Genomic DNA, 16,261 nt, shown 5'->3' on the forward strand with positions numbered 1-16,261 from the left:
GAGAGGAGGCTCCTGCAAAAAGACAGCCGCGCATTTTCTTCTTTTTCTTGCGGTAAGCACACAACCCTTCATAAAACAGAACTCCAAAAAGAGCAGCTGAGATGTGCACTTCTCGTCCTCTTCCATCGCTTCCTGGCGCCCATGCCACCTCCTGTGCGTTCTTGGGCAGCAATCATTATCCAGGATTGCTTGAGGGTGTTACTGACCACGTGCCACGCCACAGAATAGGAGGACGTAGTCATTCTGTGTTCCTCTCCTATGGGGGCTGTCCCCTGCAACCGCCTGTGCAAAGAGGCCGTGCCCATCTATGCCACGTGTTTCTGCTTTGTTGGATGGGCCACCCAGTCACCCATGCGATTGCTTGCGTCCTTGAGAAAGTCAAGTTTAGAGGGCAAAGACCAAAAAACAGTTGACTGCTAGTCCAAAACATTTGAAGAGAAAAGACTGTCACAATTAAAGCACTGCAATGTATACATTTTAGAGCATATATTTCTATAAATCTAACACTTGTTCATGTATCACATATATAGTGCCACCAATGTCTCCCAAAAAAAAACTAGCAAACCCTGTAAATGTGCTCTGTAAAACGTTTTGATGCATTTGTCTATGATTGTTTTTTGCAATTACAGGGATTTGTCATTTTCACTTAATCACGTATGATGAGAACCACAATTGGTTGTTTAGGTAAAACAAACAAAAATAGAAATGATTTTATAGAATGTGAGTGTATCAAATTACCCTGTACCCCCATTTTCCCCTTTACGTCTCTTTTGCTCATGTGGTTTGCAAATGTTGCACACTGACCCATCTTAAGAACTCATCATTATCTGTGAGTACCTCTCCTAGGAAGAAGCATGGTCAACAATTCAAAACCTACGGCTCATATCAGTAGTGAGGCTGATGAAGGAGATGTACATATGACAAAGAGGGGGTGCAAAGTGACAATAGAGGGTGAGGAAGTGAGGAAGATAACGATGCTCTGCTTTCTCCAGGAGCAAGAAAAGACAAGCAACACCAGAAATGGAGTCAGATGCTGTTGGCCCGCTACCCACTGTTGCACTTTTGGGGTAGAGGACACAACTGGTCAAGGTAGGTAAGGAGTCTCAAGAGTTAAAGAGCGAGATCCAGATGGCACATGAAGAATCACTTCATTTTCCAAGAGACACCACAAGCTTCTGCTACTCACACTGGCATGACATGGTCTGGGCACTGGTATGCAAATCAACACAGGGCTCACCATGGAGACTACTGTCCACCCTCTGTCTCTAGCACCCTCTGGCTCCTTCTAGCACACCCTCCCTAAGGGCATTGATGTCCCTCGGCTGAGAAGCTATTCTCCACCCATGTATCTGACTCTCGCCCCCTCGATCCATCCATATCCCGCTCCTATTCCTCCTGGCTCCTGTGAGCAGCCGAGAGTGTCCGCGGTAGACTCTGGTGCTGGAGTGTCCTCTGCTCTTGTCCTGCAAGCGTGAGGGAATGGCAGCGTGAAGACATCCCTCATCACATCAGCCGCTTAGCTGCCCCACCACTCTGAGCAGTGTCTGGTGCTCGTCTCTAAGTCGCCGGTTCTCATCTTCAGCCCCATTCAGGTCCTGCAGGGAGAGAAAGCAACAGAGTCTAATAACAGCACTTAAATGGAGGGGGCCACTTTCCAAGGGCAATGAACGGGTGGGATACACCTATGGCTTTGCGCTTCCAGGGAGAACTCTTTCTTTGTCATCGTAGATACTTAGTTTGGTCTGTGCTATGAAGTAGCGTTCAGGGTTTCACAAAATGTACAATGGACACTGCCAGTAAGTAAGGTTTTAATAACTACCAGGATAATCAAATAATGTAGGATCCCTTCTAGGGTGTGGAAAGGTTCCATGTGTTTTTACTGCACATTTTTCCACAATTTCTTTTACTGCATGTTTCTTTAACCAATTTCTTAGTCACAAAATGGGAGGAGAGACCCCACTCCTCCTTCCTCCTATTGTCTCAGCATCCCATGTTGCCTCACCCAACCCGCCGATTGCATTGTGCGGTAAAAAAAAAAGGTGCAGTAAAATAATTCTACTAACGTTTCTGTAGTCAAAAGACTGGATACCTGTGGAACTATTTTTTACTTCATGCGGTGTGGTACCATAGGGTAATTACCAGGGTTTGGAATATTTCTATCTATCTATCTGCTCTTTTCTATAGCGCCACTAACCCGCCGGCCTCAGGGCGCTCACAAAGAAAACACAGAAGGCAATAAATGGGAGAAAAAAAACAGGCACAGAAAGGTGTGAGCCAAAAAAGATTATTCTTGTAAAATCATTTAGCCCATGGTGCTAGATCATCAGTAAATTGCAGGATTAACTTTGGGGGTGCAACCCTAAGCCCATCCCTGCGCTGTCAGGCAGTTGGGTCTTCCTGTGATGTGGGGATGTAGGATTGTATATAGGATGTAGGTCTGTCAAGTTGGCTCCGGAGCATGTGACTGTGGGAGCATTAGTATGTGAGCGACTGTGGAAGCATCATTGGGCAGGAGACTGCGGGGGCAAGTCTGGTGTGTGCACGCATCACTGGGTGTTGGAGCAAGATTTGGTGTTCGGCTGCTGGATCATCCCTGACGCATCCCCGCCGCGTGGGACTGTGGGAGAATCCCTTGGCTTGAGACTTTGGGAGCTTCCCTCATGTGTGGGCCCCTTAAGAGCACTGCATGCATTTCTCTCCACTAAAGCCTGCATTTTCTGTACATGAACCTGCCCAAGAGACCGGAGACGCCTGAACACGCCCAAGCTTTCTCAGGTTTGTTTGACCTCTAAAGTCGGGGTGTGGAGTGACGGAACTTCTTCCAAGTCAGTATTTCCGTCTGACCAATGCTACTCATAATCAAATATTCATGCTTTATTTTGCCAGTGTGCACATGCTTAAATCAAATAGGGTTAGATGGCATCAGCAGGCATTTTGGTGTAATGGGGCCCCGCATCACCTAAAGAGTTGGCAGTGTGTTTATTTTTTAAACTCTGCCTTTCATGCCAGCAACCACAAATACCACAGATTAATCGGCATGTGATTTTTTTTTAATGCATGCATTTAGTTTTTACGTTCGGCCAGTGAATACCTAAAATGTGATACTGTAGCCGTCCACTTGCCAACTAAAGTGGCATAGTGAAGAGCGAACAGGTTGCATAATGGGCTGCACTGTATGTTTGACAAAGTCTCATGAAGGTACTTTTTAACAGGATGTAAGAAAACGATAGTGAATTCTTTAGGTTTTTTTTATTGTACGAGGACTTTTTGCAGGATATTATTTATTTAATGCAAATGACATCCTGAGACAACTGTCATTGTGATATTACAGCGCGATCAGCTGCACGTGGCTCACAGGGTGCATTTTGGTGGTCATCTAAGTGGGAAATCGAGAAGGAAGGTCAAGACATCCTGGTTTCTGTTCTGGGGGCTGGGGACTGCTTTTTCTAAGAGAGCGGTGAACTGCACCAGGCGCCAAATCTCCTACTGGCACCCACAACAGAGAGGGATCTCACGGGTTCATTTTTACAACACAAAAACAGGCCCAGGGCTCGGGTTGCATTGGGTAAATAAAAGAAATCAAAATAGAGCAAGCTAGCTTGCTGGAGGGCCAAAGACCGTCAGTTCGACGTACACGTCTCTGGGGCTCCGCCTCCTGGCGGCCAAGCCACAGTCATGCACAGCTAATCGGGTGGCCACCTGCTTGCCATTGGCTTCCTTGTATTTTTGATCGCCGTTCTGGTCAGTATGCTGAGTTCCCTAGCTGTCCTTCTCCAACGGGTTGATTCTGGCGAGGCCACACCTGCCAGGCTTTGCTAGAACACCCTGGGTCCGCTCTAGCTTACTTGCGACTGCCTCTAGCACACTCATTGCCAGCATGGGATGGTTAGGCACCCACCCCCTCCCCCCCCATCTGCAGGAAAACTCTCAAAGTCTTCTCAACCTCTTGGTCTCGTTACTCCCATCTCCTCTCTCCTCCTTGATACCCTTCAATGTTGTGCCTACTTTTCCTCATTTCCTATGGTGTCTCTTGCGCCCCTGGATGATTCTGTTCTCCCGCCCTTCTGGACACTCTCCTGTCTATATCTCTCCTTGTTCCACTCCCCTCTCTTCTTCCTATGCATTCTGTCTTATATTCTTGCATTGTCAAACTCCTCCAATCACCAGTCCTCTGTCCAGGGATTTATTTTCTCTACTTTCCTCTCCACATCCCTTGCTTTCTACTCCACTCCCCATGTCTTTCTTCTCTCCACTTTCTTACCACTCCAGGTATTTCCACTCTCCGCATTACTTTGCGCCTCTTCCTTTTTCTTCTCCATGTTACAGATCTTGCCCCTCCCCAATTTACTTTCTGCTTCTTCCTTTCTAGGTCGTTCCACTTTGCAAACTCCTTTCTCTTTCTTCCTCGTCCTATTTCTACTCCTATGCATGTTTTTCCACTCTCAAATCTACTTTACACACAATCCTCTTTCTACTCCGATCTCTTACTCTGCAGCTCCTGCACTACCAACCTCCTGCTCTAGTAACTGCTTTCTTCCTCCCACCACCCACACCCAGCAATGACTAGAGGCTGCTTGTGCATCAGCAGTGTCCCACTTCCCGCAACAATGGTCTCTAAACCTCGGCTGTGGTGCTGCGGAGGCTAAGCATAGGCATTGGATGCTGGATTTGAAACGTTCTTTATAGGGGTGTTGAGTTGTTCCTTGCCTTGTGGCGCAGCCCTGCAAACCAAACCCTTAAGAGCTCTGTCAGCCATCTTGGATTTTAATTAGTTGGTATTTGCTGTGCCAGTATACTCTTTAATGGCTGTTGCTTGAATGGCCTGACACTCACCCTGCCTTGTGAGTGGCTTCTTTGCTATTGACAGATTTTCACAAGGCAATACATGCCAGCCTTTCTTATGTTAAACTATTGCTGAATGATTGATGTTTGAAGGGATTTTTGTGTCTCCCTTCTATGGGGCCTCTGCTTTCTCCAACTGTCGCTGCGCAGCTGTGCACCCAAATGAGGGACACGGAGACCGAGAGAAAGACATTTCTTTATTTACTTTCTCTCTCTTTCTGCCGACCAACACAGCAAAACCCTAATGCGCATGTATGAGGGCGTGCATTTTCATTGGTCCCAGTCCAGCGTGATGAGGCTCCTCATCACACTGCATTAACCGCGTCCTTCTCGCACACATTTTCCCTTCTCGGGCAAAACAAATCACTGTACTCCCAGTTCGATTTACATTTCGTCAATCAACCTTACGCGCCTTGTGATACATTGTTTTGGTCTTGCTGACATCTCCACTGTGGGTCCAGGCTCCATTGAGCCTGCATCTTCATTTCTTGACCTGTCTTGCTCACCTTCTTCACTGTTCTCCTCCCCATCGTGCTCCATCTCTCCCTCGCGATAAAGCTTGAATTGTGACACGTTCCGGGTGATCACCCTGCCTGGAGATCGGGAAGTCACCATGGATCCCTTGATCTGTGTGATTACTAAATGCGCCAGGTCAAACATTGACTCTGATTTTCATTCTTGTTTCTGACACACAAGCACCTTGACTCCCATTTGAAATGTAGAAGACTCTGCTCCCCGTTTCTCATCCGCATATCTTTTCATCTCAAATTTCTTGGCTGTATCCTCTGCCTGTAGTGTCAGGAGGTCATTCTCCCGAGGCTCTTCTCTGTGGGGAAGTCTCGTTCTCACTTTTCTTCGACACACCAGCTACGATGGGCACCTTTCCATCGCCCGTGCAGGGAATTTCTGTAATCCCTGAGCATGTTGCACAGCGCTTGATTTAATGACATCTGACTCAGCTCATTTTGTTGAAGCACTTTTTTTAAACTCCCCATAAACTTCTCAATCATTCAATAGGCTTGCGGCCATAGCGTTGTGATTTTCCGGTGACTTGTGCCCATATAGCCCATAAAGAATGCAAATTCCAGACTGCTGAATGGTGGTCCATTGTCCGATTTCAGTATTTCAGGAATGCCCCATGCCGAGAAAATATTGTCCATTTCAGGAATGACAGTGCTGGCTGCCGTGGATGAGAGCATTCGGACAAGAGGGAAACAAGAGAATTCATCCATCACCACCATCCAGTATTTTCTGCTTCCAACCGGTCCAATTAAATCAACTGCCACATGTATCCACAGAGCTTCTGGCAACTCTGACATCCTGTTTCTGGGTTGGTCGAATTTGACATGCACCGACACAGGTGACATCTTTTTAAAGTGGTCTCCACCATTGAATCAATTCCTGGGAACCACATGGTATATCTTATTTGTCTCTTAGTGGCCACCATGCCACAATGCCCTTCATGTTCCAAGTGTATTACCTGCTGGCGTGGAACCGTAGGTATTAATATGCACAACCCGCGCATCACCAATCCTTCTGCAGTCACAGACAGCTCATCCTTCACATGTCTGAACGCTTGCATTTCTTGTTTCAAAGTCACTTGATTTCCTCCTGTGTTCTCTAGATCACTGTCTCTCCTCCTGTGAGTTGTTATCAGCTCTTTCACTTTCTGCAATGTTCTGTCATCCAGGGTGTGATCTCTCACCATCCTTGTCGTGAGTGGCTTAGGCGGTCCCTGCTGGGTGAGAACATTTATGTATTCCTTCGCCGTAGACAAGTCTCTGTTTTGTTTCCCAAGCGGGTTCTAGGATATGAAGTCTGTCGGATTGTACTCGCCTGGTTTGTGAACGATTGTGAAGTTGAAGTCCTGCACCCTTAGTCCCCACCTCTCAGTTCTGGGAGGCATTTTGCAATAAGGTTTTCCATAGATAGTGACTAGGGCTTGGTGATCAGTAACCACTGTGAATGGCTTTCCCAGAAAGAACATTTCACGCCCAGACGACTGTTAGCACTTCCTTTTCTGGTTGTGAGTATATTCTTTCGACATCTGTTAGACTTTTGGAGGCATAGGTGACAATGTCTCTTGGGCTGTCTCTCCCCTTGTCTAATTTGGGCCAGAAAAGCACCCAGACTTACCAGGCTAGCATACAACGTTGGTTCCGTGCACTTGGCTGGATCAAAATAGGCCATGCACTCAGCCGATCTGATGTCTTTCTTTATTTGTGCGGATGCCTCTTGACACGATCGGTCCCACTGATATTCCTTTCCCTGTTTGTTGAGCTCTCTTAAAGGCGCGCTGATCGTAGCAGAATCCTTCTGGTACCTGCTGCAGTAACTGGCCATATCCAGAAATGAACTCACATCACTCACATCTTGTGGGGCTGAAACATCTGCAATTGCGGTCACTTTTCAGGGATCAGGCCTCATTCAATCTTGCGAGAACACATGTCCAAAGAACTTGAGGTGCTTCTTGTGAAATGCACACTTTTCAGTGTTCAGTGTTAGCCCTGAATGAGAGCATGCCAGACACACCTGATGTAGTGTTTGATCGTGTTGTTCACGATCCACACCAAAAACGAAAATACTGTCGCTGTAATTAAAGCAGTTCTTGATGTGTCTAATTATTGCCCTGATGCTCCCCTGGAAGATTTCCGCAGCCGACGATATCCCAAACCTTAATCTCTTGTATCGACACAAGTTGCAAATGTAATTATGTAACATGATTGTTCATCCAATAGTGTCTGGTGGTACCCTTTGTATATATCAAGCTTAGTGAATATTCTTGGTTCATTTAGCATGCTATTCATATCATCCAGATGCATACCAGGATGTCGTTTTTGTTCAATTGCAATGTTGGCTTGACGCTTGTCCACACACAACTACATTTTTGTGAATGATTGTTGCTTGGGCACAGCCACCACATGCGAGCCCCATGGGGTGGGACAGCAGGCAGGTTCTATAATGTCTTCTCTCAATAGGAATTCAATCTCCTTCTCTACCTGCGGTTGTAGATGAATGGGCATTCATCAAGGGCGCTGTGCTACTCGAGGTATTGGCCCATTTATGTGAGGGGTAACTGGATCTCCTTTCAAACGTCAAATTCCCTTGAACAATTCTGGAAATCATTGCATTATTGACACTCCATGTTGCATGGTATACATTACTGCAGCGATTTTCATTTCCCAGAAGATGACTTCCCGGCACTTCTGATTGGAGGACATGCAGCTCTGCGATGGCTTGTCACCCCTTGTAGCTTAGTTGTATCGAGAACTTTCCATGGTTTTGGACTGGACCCCTGGAGGCCCACTGGAGTACTTTCAACTCTGATGGTATCAACTTGGGCGGATGTGCCGTTTTGCGAAATTCTGAGATGCACATTATGTTTAGCGTAGCTCCCATGTCAATGAAGAACGAGGCTGGGTATTGACCTACTTAGATATCAATGTCTCCTTCCGGGGCCTTCACTATATCATTCATCATATACGCATACTCATGTGGTCCTCTTTCCTTCACTGCAGGGGGTGAAGGAGACTTTCCAGTTATTTGCCAGACATGACTGACCAGATCTCTTCTTGCATTGACGTCTCTTCTGGGCCCTAGCGTGCACATACTGTATTCTGGTCTGGCCCCACTGCTTCCTTGCGCCCGGTGTGGTGGTGCATTACATACTCTTGCCATGTGGTTTTCCCTTCCACAGTTGGTGCATTTGTGTCCAAATGCAGGGCATCGCATGCCTTCCTCGTGTGGGAATGGTAGACACCACCTATAACATTTTTCAGTTGAGCCATACCTTCTGGCTGGGAATTGCTAGAGGTGTTGCCTCTTCCTCCTTGACTGATGTAATATGACTGCTCATTTGCCTGTCCCTTACTTGTCTCGATCTGCATGGCCTGGGAATCAGCTCTCGCTCAGTCCTTGCCATTTGCAAGATGGTGGCAAGGGGAAGAGGTTCGCAGAGTAGCTTCTTCCTGAACGTGGACGATAGGCATCCTCCAACAATTCTCAGTCTAATAGCTTCTTCATTTGAAAAATTTGTGAAAGTCACAGTGAGCCATCAATTTACACAGTCGACTCGGCAATGCGTCCATGGACTCACCCGTCATTTGGCATGTTGTGTTGAAGGTATGTCTCTCATGGTCTACGTTGCGCTGAGGGTCAAAATATGTACACAGTGCCTCCTTGAGTCCCTCATATGTCTTTACTTCTTCAGGCAGCAATGTAGGGATGAGATCTTCAACTTCATCTCCAACTAAGTTGAAGAGCAATCTCCTGGAAAACTTATCTGGCGCCTTCTGATTGTATGCGGCCATGTAGTTCTCGAACCTTTGCAGCCATCTTTCCCATTGCTGTCCCAATGCTTGCTGGTCACTCATGTCAAAAGAGCCTGGCTAGCGAAACGCAGCTCCGCTGGTCCCTTCATCCTTGGACGTTTCACTTGCCGGCCTCTGATCCTCTCTCTCTTCACTACCGGATATGTTGGCTGCAGACCTTGCACTCCAGGAAATTGTGGTGCTCACCAGCTTTATATATTGATGTTTCTTTTTGTTTTCATGTGAGGAGATGCAATGATCCCATCCTCATCGCCGGATTTTGTGTCTCCCTTCTATGCTCTCCGCTACTGTTGCTGTGCAGCTGTGTGCCAAAATGGGGGACACAGAGACAGAGGGAAAGAAATGTCTTCATTTACTTTCTCTCTCTTTCTGCCGACCAAAGCAGCAAAACCCTAATGAGCATGCTCGAGGGTGCGTATTTTCATTGGTCCCAGTCCGCATGACAAGGCTCCTCGTCAGGTTGAATTAACTATATCCTGCCTGGACACAACAATAATGGTACCCTGCCATTACAGACTCTCTCGTGGGTCCTACTAACGGCTGCCTTTCATGTGGAAAATGCTTATGACAAACGCAGCTTGACAAACTATTTCTTGTGCAAGTTTCCTGCATATTCACACTCCGAATCGAGAAGACTTTGATGTAAAACAAGGGTTTGGGCAGCCATGGGGTTGACAAAGAGTGGCAGGAAGTAAGACAAGGAAGAAGGATCAGGGTAATGGGGTGAACAAATCCCGAATGTATCTGGGGGCCCTTGAATAGGAGGGGAATGTGCCTATCATGACAGAAATTGAGTTTTATGACTCATGACCAATGTACATAGGTGTTATTGCTACCTCTTTTTTTCCCCAAAGGCTTTTCCTCTCCCCTTAAGTTGACAGCCGGCCTCCTCTAACTCTAATCTGGTCTTCCTGGTCATGATCGAGTACCTTTCTCTCTTTGCGATACTCCTCTCTCACTGAGTACTAATGACCCCTGTTGCAGGGTCCTTTGACTTCTCCTACGGAAGTGTTACTTTATGGGCTGGTGCTGAACTGGTGAATCTGGGGGACCCTCTCCTTTCCTCCTAAGGGCCCTGCATCACATAGTGGATGGTAGCACCTGGGTACCAGGATCACCCCACCCCCTCACCCAGCCTAAAACCTGTGACTTCATCACAGGCCGACGCAATACCATCTCTGTTCTGCAGGGTAGTATTCTAGCGATCACCTCTAGTTTCCGTAGTACTTTATGTTCAGCTTATTACATGCATGCAGATTGACTTGTTGACCTAACCCATTGCAACAGTCTCCCGTTCAAGGATTCAGAGATTTCAGAGAAGGCTCCATTTTGATACTGAGGAGCACACTGAGGAGCATTGTGTCGATAAAGAGGGGCTGGTAGTGAGAGAGAGCTCACTGCCACGTGTTATTCCCATACCATGCACTTCGATAATGGTGCCCAAAGTATAGCCAATTTGAGCCCCTCTATGTCAGGCAGGTTATGGGGCCTCCAGAATTCACCCAGGAGGTCTGGGATAGGCATGCCCTGGACCAAATGACATCAGTGGTACCAAATGTTGCAGGTTTGATAGACTTTTTAGAAGCATATCTGCAGCTTGTTATAATGTACCAGAGGGCTGACCAGAAAGGAATAGTTGGTGTGCAGAAACCTGCTAATATGCCCATCATATAGGAAGGGGCATTGTAACAAGATTTTGACATACACGTAGGCAGACCAGGTGCACGAACATTTGCTTATCATGCCAAATCAGGCGTACTATATAAATAACATTTCAAGTACAAAGCTACACAAACAAGGAATAGAAAAAAGAATTAATTCCAGATATATTGCTTGTATTTCTTTGTCACCTTTGACCTTTATTATTGTTTTACTTTGTATTGTGTCTATTTTGCTATGCAAACGCATTATTTGGTTGTATTGCTTTATGTGTATAATAAAGACACATGTACATTTCAACTTCATATAAACTTGCTCTTTAAATATTTGAGATAATAGTCGTGACCTTTTGCACAATATGATCCATTTAATATAATTGAACTTCATACAATGAAATGTGTTGTTTGCAGCGTGGGCCATATTTCTTTGTAACCAGAAAGGAATAGCAGCCCTGAAGTAAGCAAAACCCAAGGGTGACCCTTTTGATGAGGGGCAAGAGCTACTCTTTTTGGTGTCAGTCAAATGAAAAAGTGCTGGAGGAAGTGGGTCGGTCATTACAGCACCTCAGAGAAGCATATCCAGTACTCTGTCCTTGCAGCAAAGGCAGACAATGATGGACCAAGGAAATCCATTAATACCACCTTTACATCCTTGAAGAAGCTGCTGCTTGCCATTGACTGTGTGGGTTCTGCACCCAGTGCACAGATTTGTTGGTTTTTAAATGTATTCAAATGGGATTCAAGACCTAGAGTTTTGCAGTGAAAAAAACGGAATCGTCATCATGATATAGAATGAGTTACCCTTCAAAATAAGGAGTAGCAGAGACCAAAATATCAAGTAATGCTTAATTACACAGCAGAGCTCAAATGAGGTTCTACATTGATTACAGTCGCAGCCTGAAATGATGTCGCAGAGCACCTACAAATAGGCTACCTTCACCCAGTGAGTCACACTGTTCAGAAGAGGACCAGCATTGACCATTCATGGAACCGTCACCAAACGTGCCTCACTTTCTGGGCTCCCCAGGGTCTAGCGTGCAAAGACTACACCACTGCTGAGGACATCACTGCACCCAAACAAACCATCACTTTGCACCACCATATTGGTACCAAACTGTGGACCTACAAAGTGAGGCTGCTGTGTGCACCCCATTTGTCAAGCTGAGGTCAGAGTATCATGCTTTAGACGGGGCATATATTACACCAGACATAGGCTCCTGGCCCAAAGACTCTGCTTTGATGTGTTTGCTTTGTTTATTAACATTTTCCTTCCTACCGGAGAGGTTTTAAGGTGCTTCACTAAATCCACACCTGGTTATGGTGTGACTACAGGAAGGTGCGGGGTCATTTGTTTGAGGAATAGTATGCACCAAAGTTATTGTTGCACTGCTAAAGTGTATACTCACAAACACACTCCTACCACAAAAGTACTTGCCCCTGATGTAGCTCTGAGTAGCAAGACTCTATCTGCTCAACCCACCTGCATGACAAGCAGCATCCTCATGAAGACTGAGGATCAGCCCTGTCTTTTCGCTCTAGTTTCCGGTGATGTTAGTGATGATGTAATGGGTGAGATAACGTGATGTCATCATTGTGCGTATGGGCTGCTCAACGGGAGGCTCAGAGCTCATGTGGTGTAGCTTCGAACATTTCCTGAATTTAAAGATTTATTTTCGTTAAACCATAATTTTATGATCACTTCAAGATATGTTTTTCACTAAATTGCAAGGGTTTTGTTATGCTATATATCACACCACCAGTAGTACTAATGTTTATTTTTTTCTTTTGATATCATCACAGATGCCATATTCAATATTATTAGTATGTTTTTAAGCTACTCACCACGGCATTGTATCCCTTTGCAGGTTCTGTGCCCCACTGGCCGTGGCCACACTTTGCAATAATTAGGAACCAGGACGAGAATGAATGCAATATTTGGTATGTTTTAGCATACCTTTTTAAATGTTTTGTGATTGGGCCCTTGTTCACATGAGACATTTCTGCTGTATTTTACTGCAAGATTTTACTCTGAGAATGTACTGGTCAAATGTACCATGAGAATTGACTGTGATTTTCATATGAGAATGCAATAATTTCCCTGGTTGTCCTGAGAAATCACTGTTGCAAATAAGGCATGCTGCTCACACATGATTCTCACAAATATACCATTGATACTCATGAGAAGACCAACATAAATATATATATATATATATATATATATATATATATATATATAGTACTCAGCCTAACTACCTAGCCAGTGCTTTAGGGTACGAATAGGCAAAATTCATAAAAAATGAACAAAACACATTCATCTTTCAGTTTGTAGCACTACAAAAAAACGTACTGGATGTATGTAGAGGAAGACCAAGCACACGTGACTCTGCTTACTTCTACAAAATACCTTTATTCAATTTAAGTACAGTACAAACAAACATATTTCATCGTAAGCATGTACAACATGCCTACACAAATGGCAACCAGGTAATGTTAAAAACACACTCACCCATTCAGGTGGGGAAAGCCATGCGTTCCGCCTGCACACTCAGGCTTTGCTAGGCTAGTAAGTCCAATAATGCCAAACGCACCAGTGAGTTTAAAATAGGCAGCTAGAGTGGCTTGCTACTTCCTCAACGTCGCGCGTTTGCATCATCACGTGATCGGAGCACAAAACGCTCCATTGTCAGATAACGTCTCAAAATCCAGCCGCCATATTGGAACGGCTAAAGAAGTAGAAATTGCTCAAGAAATCTGCTAATGCAGCTCTTTGTACGCATTAATAACATGCTCAGGTGGGGATCCAGCATGCCACACCACTCTGCCATCACAAAAACTATTATATAATTCATTTCGTACATTTCTTTAAAAAATGACACTAATGTGTCAATAAATGTGTTTATATCCAAGGCGAGCTGCGGCAATCTATCACCTTATGTATCACATTACCACAATGATTTACCCTATGCGCTCATTAAGGCGGGAATGTTAAGAATAAGTTTCTAAACGAAAGTGCAAGTGCAATCGAAAGCAAGACAGGCAGATAGCAGCAGCTCCTGTAGTTCACACCAAATCCAGGTTTTCTCTGGCTTATGTTAAAGAAAGTGTAAGTGCAATCGAATGCAAGACAGGCAGATAGCAGCAGCTCCTGTAGTTCACACCAAATCCAGGTATTCTCTGGTTTATGTTAAAGAAAGTGCAAGTGCAATCGAAAGGAAGACAGGCAGATAGCAGCAGCTCCTGTAGCTCCCACCAAATCCAGGTATTCTCTGGCTTATGTTAAAGAAAGTGCAAGTGCAATCGAAAGCAAGACAGGCAGATAGCAGCAGCTCCTGTAGTTCACACCAAATCCAGGTATTCTCTGGCTTATGTTAAAGAAAGTGCAAGTGCAATCGAAAGCAAGACAGGCAGATAGCAGCAGCTCCTGTAGCTCACACCAAATCCAGGTATTCTCTGGCTTATGTTAAAGAAAGTGCAAGTGCAATCGAAAGCAAGACAGGCAGACAGCAGCAGCTCCTGTAGCTCACACCAAATCCAGGTATTCTCTGGCTTATGTTAAAGAAAGTGCAAGTGCAATCGAATGCAAGACAGGCAGACAGCAGCATCTCCTGTAGCTCACACCAAATCCAGGTATTCTCTGGTTTATGTTAAAGAAAGTGCAAGTGCAATCGAAAGCAAGACAGGCAGATAGCAGCATCTCCTGTAGCTCACACCAAATCCAGCTATTCTCTGGCTTATGTTAAAGAAAGTGCAAGTGCAGTTGTTCATAAAGTCAATTACCTGAGATGTTACATATGGACAGAGGCAGAAAAGAAACTGTAGCAGTAAGCAGAGTCATGTGTGCTTGGGTGTCCTCTACATACATCCAGTAAGGTTTTTATGTAGTGCTACAACCTGAAAGATTAATGTGTTATATTCCAAGCAGCACACGCACTTTAAATGTGTCCAAATGCTTATTTTTTTTACTCTCCCCACATCCGCACTGGAAGGCAAATATCCCCTTGTCCTGCTCCTAATATTTTTAAGCACAATGTAATTTCCCATTCTCGTGAGAATGCCTTGTAACAGGGAAATTAAATGGCAAATGTTCATTTCTGAAAAGCCTCAGTTGCTGCATTGCTCAATGGGAGATATATAAAAGATGTTGGTACTGGGGGAAACCCATTCTCTGTCAAATTAAAAAAAAAACACTACTGTACAGATTTGCCTCAGATCACCAAAATCCACATATCTTCCGTTTTGTACCAAGCTTGTGAAAAATCTGCAGCAAATCCGTCCAGTTGTTTGGTTTGTGCGCCTGTCCACAGTTGCACGACTTTCCATCAACATTCCGATTTGGGGAGGCCCAGGCCAGAAAGCATCTGCGGAAAATGATATACAGATATGTGAAACAAGTTACTAACAAACAAAAGAATAGAATTCTGTTTAGGCAGTATGCTGTGAATCATTTAACCAAAATAGGAAATGGTAGTGTAATGTAGATTTGTGCTGTTTGCACTTAGATGCATAAAAGCACAAAGGGTGAACACTGATTTTAATGAGCTCCCATTGTGACTAAATACGTCATAACTGGTTTTACGTATGAACAACGGTAGCCATGTTTGAATGCAATACCATAAGTGTCAGGGCTGCAAAGCGTTACAGCCCATCAGGGAGTGTGATTAGAAAGCGGCAGGCCTTCAGAGTGAGGCTCTGCTTTTGAAAGCACGAGAAGGGCATAGCACATCATATGGCAGTACGCAGGCAGGCAGATGATCCCAATCGGAACAATATGGCCCGCCGATGCAGGGATAAAATGCCAAAAAGAGAATGTCGTGTGACTAAGTTAGATAGAATGGTACGAGTGAGAGATGAGACACGCCTAAGATAGCAATATCCTCAAGGACGGAATACTGAGAAAACCGTACTGGAAAGTGATGTAACGTGCAACGCCCTCTGATGCAGCCTACAGCTATATTGTAGTTGGAAAACCTACAAGAGTGTTGTATTTGGTTGTGGGGGCTACCTTTTCAGACAGCGTTACTATGTCTGATTTATCTCTGCATTTGAAAGAAAGGAAAGCTGACTCTATTACCTGTTGCTCCTAAATTTGAGTGCTGAAGTGTTTTTCTTCGACAGTCACTGCCTGTATTATCCCTGCTGTTCATGTTGCGTGATTTGCCATAAGACATTTTTACATTAATCTGCTATTCAACACATGTAAAGAAATGCTTCCTTCACGTGTTACTATTATTCAGCCGCATGTTGTGTTATTCATGTATGTGTTAGGGGCAAGGAAGGTGTCTAGGTCCAAGACACATGGCCCAAGTATGGAACCGTTGCAACTATCAACTCTCTGCTTTGCTGTGGCTCAGGGTAGAAACAACACCAGTACAACTTCCCCAGCAGGGGGCTTGAGACAGTTGCTCAGAACAATCTTCAAATACCCCCAGG

At 45.0% G+C, this 16,261-nt stretch overlaps 1 protein-coding gene across 4 annotated transcripts in view; it reads right to left on the reverse strand.

Moving 5' to 3' along the window:
• Nucleotides 1–471: 471 nt before the first annotated feature.
• Nucleotides 472–16,261, reverse strand: part of LOC138503812 (PRKC apoptosis WT1 regulator protein-like) — a 149,679-nt gene continuing 133,889 nt past the window's right edge. For 3 of the 4 annotated variants that reach the window (XM_069623828.1, XM_069623829.1, XM_069623827.1), the window contains exon 7: nt 472–1,595. In XM_069623828.1, coding sequence (XP_069479929.1) covers nt 1,509–1,595 — 87 coding nt within the window. In that variant the 3' untranslated portion in view covers nt 472–1,508. Of the gene's footprint in view, nt 1,596–13,337; nt 15,190–16,261 lie in introns of all 4 variants that reach the window. The other variant, XR_011279715.1, reaches the window with a different exon arrangement.

The sequence above is a fragment of the Ambystoma mexicanum genome, chromosome 11 (assembly GCF_040938575.1).
Source record: "Ambystoma mexicanum isolate Mex_15411 chromosome 11, UKY_AmexF1_1, whole genome shotgun sequence".
Classification (NCBI taxonomy): domain Eukaryota; kingdom Metazoa; phylum Chordata; class Amphibia; order Caudata; family Ambystomatidae; genus Ambystoma; species Ambystoma mexicanum.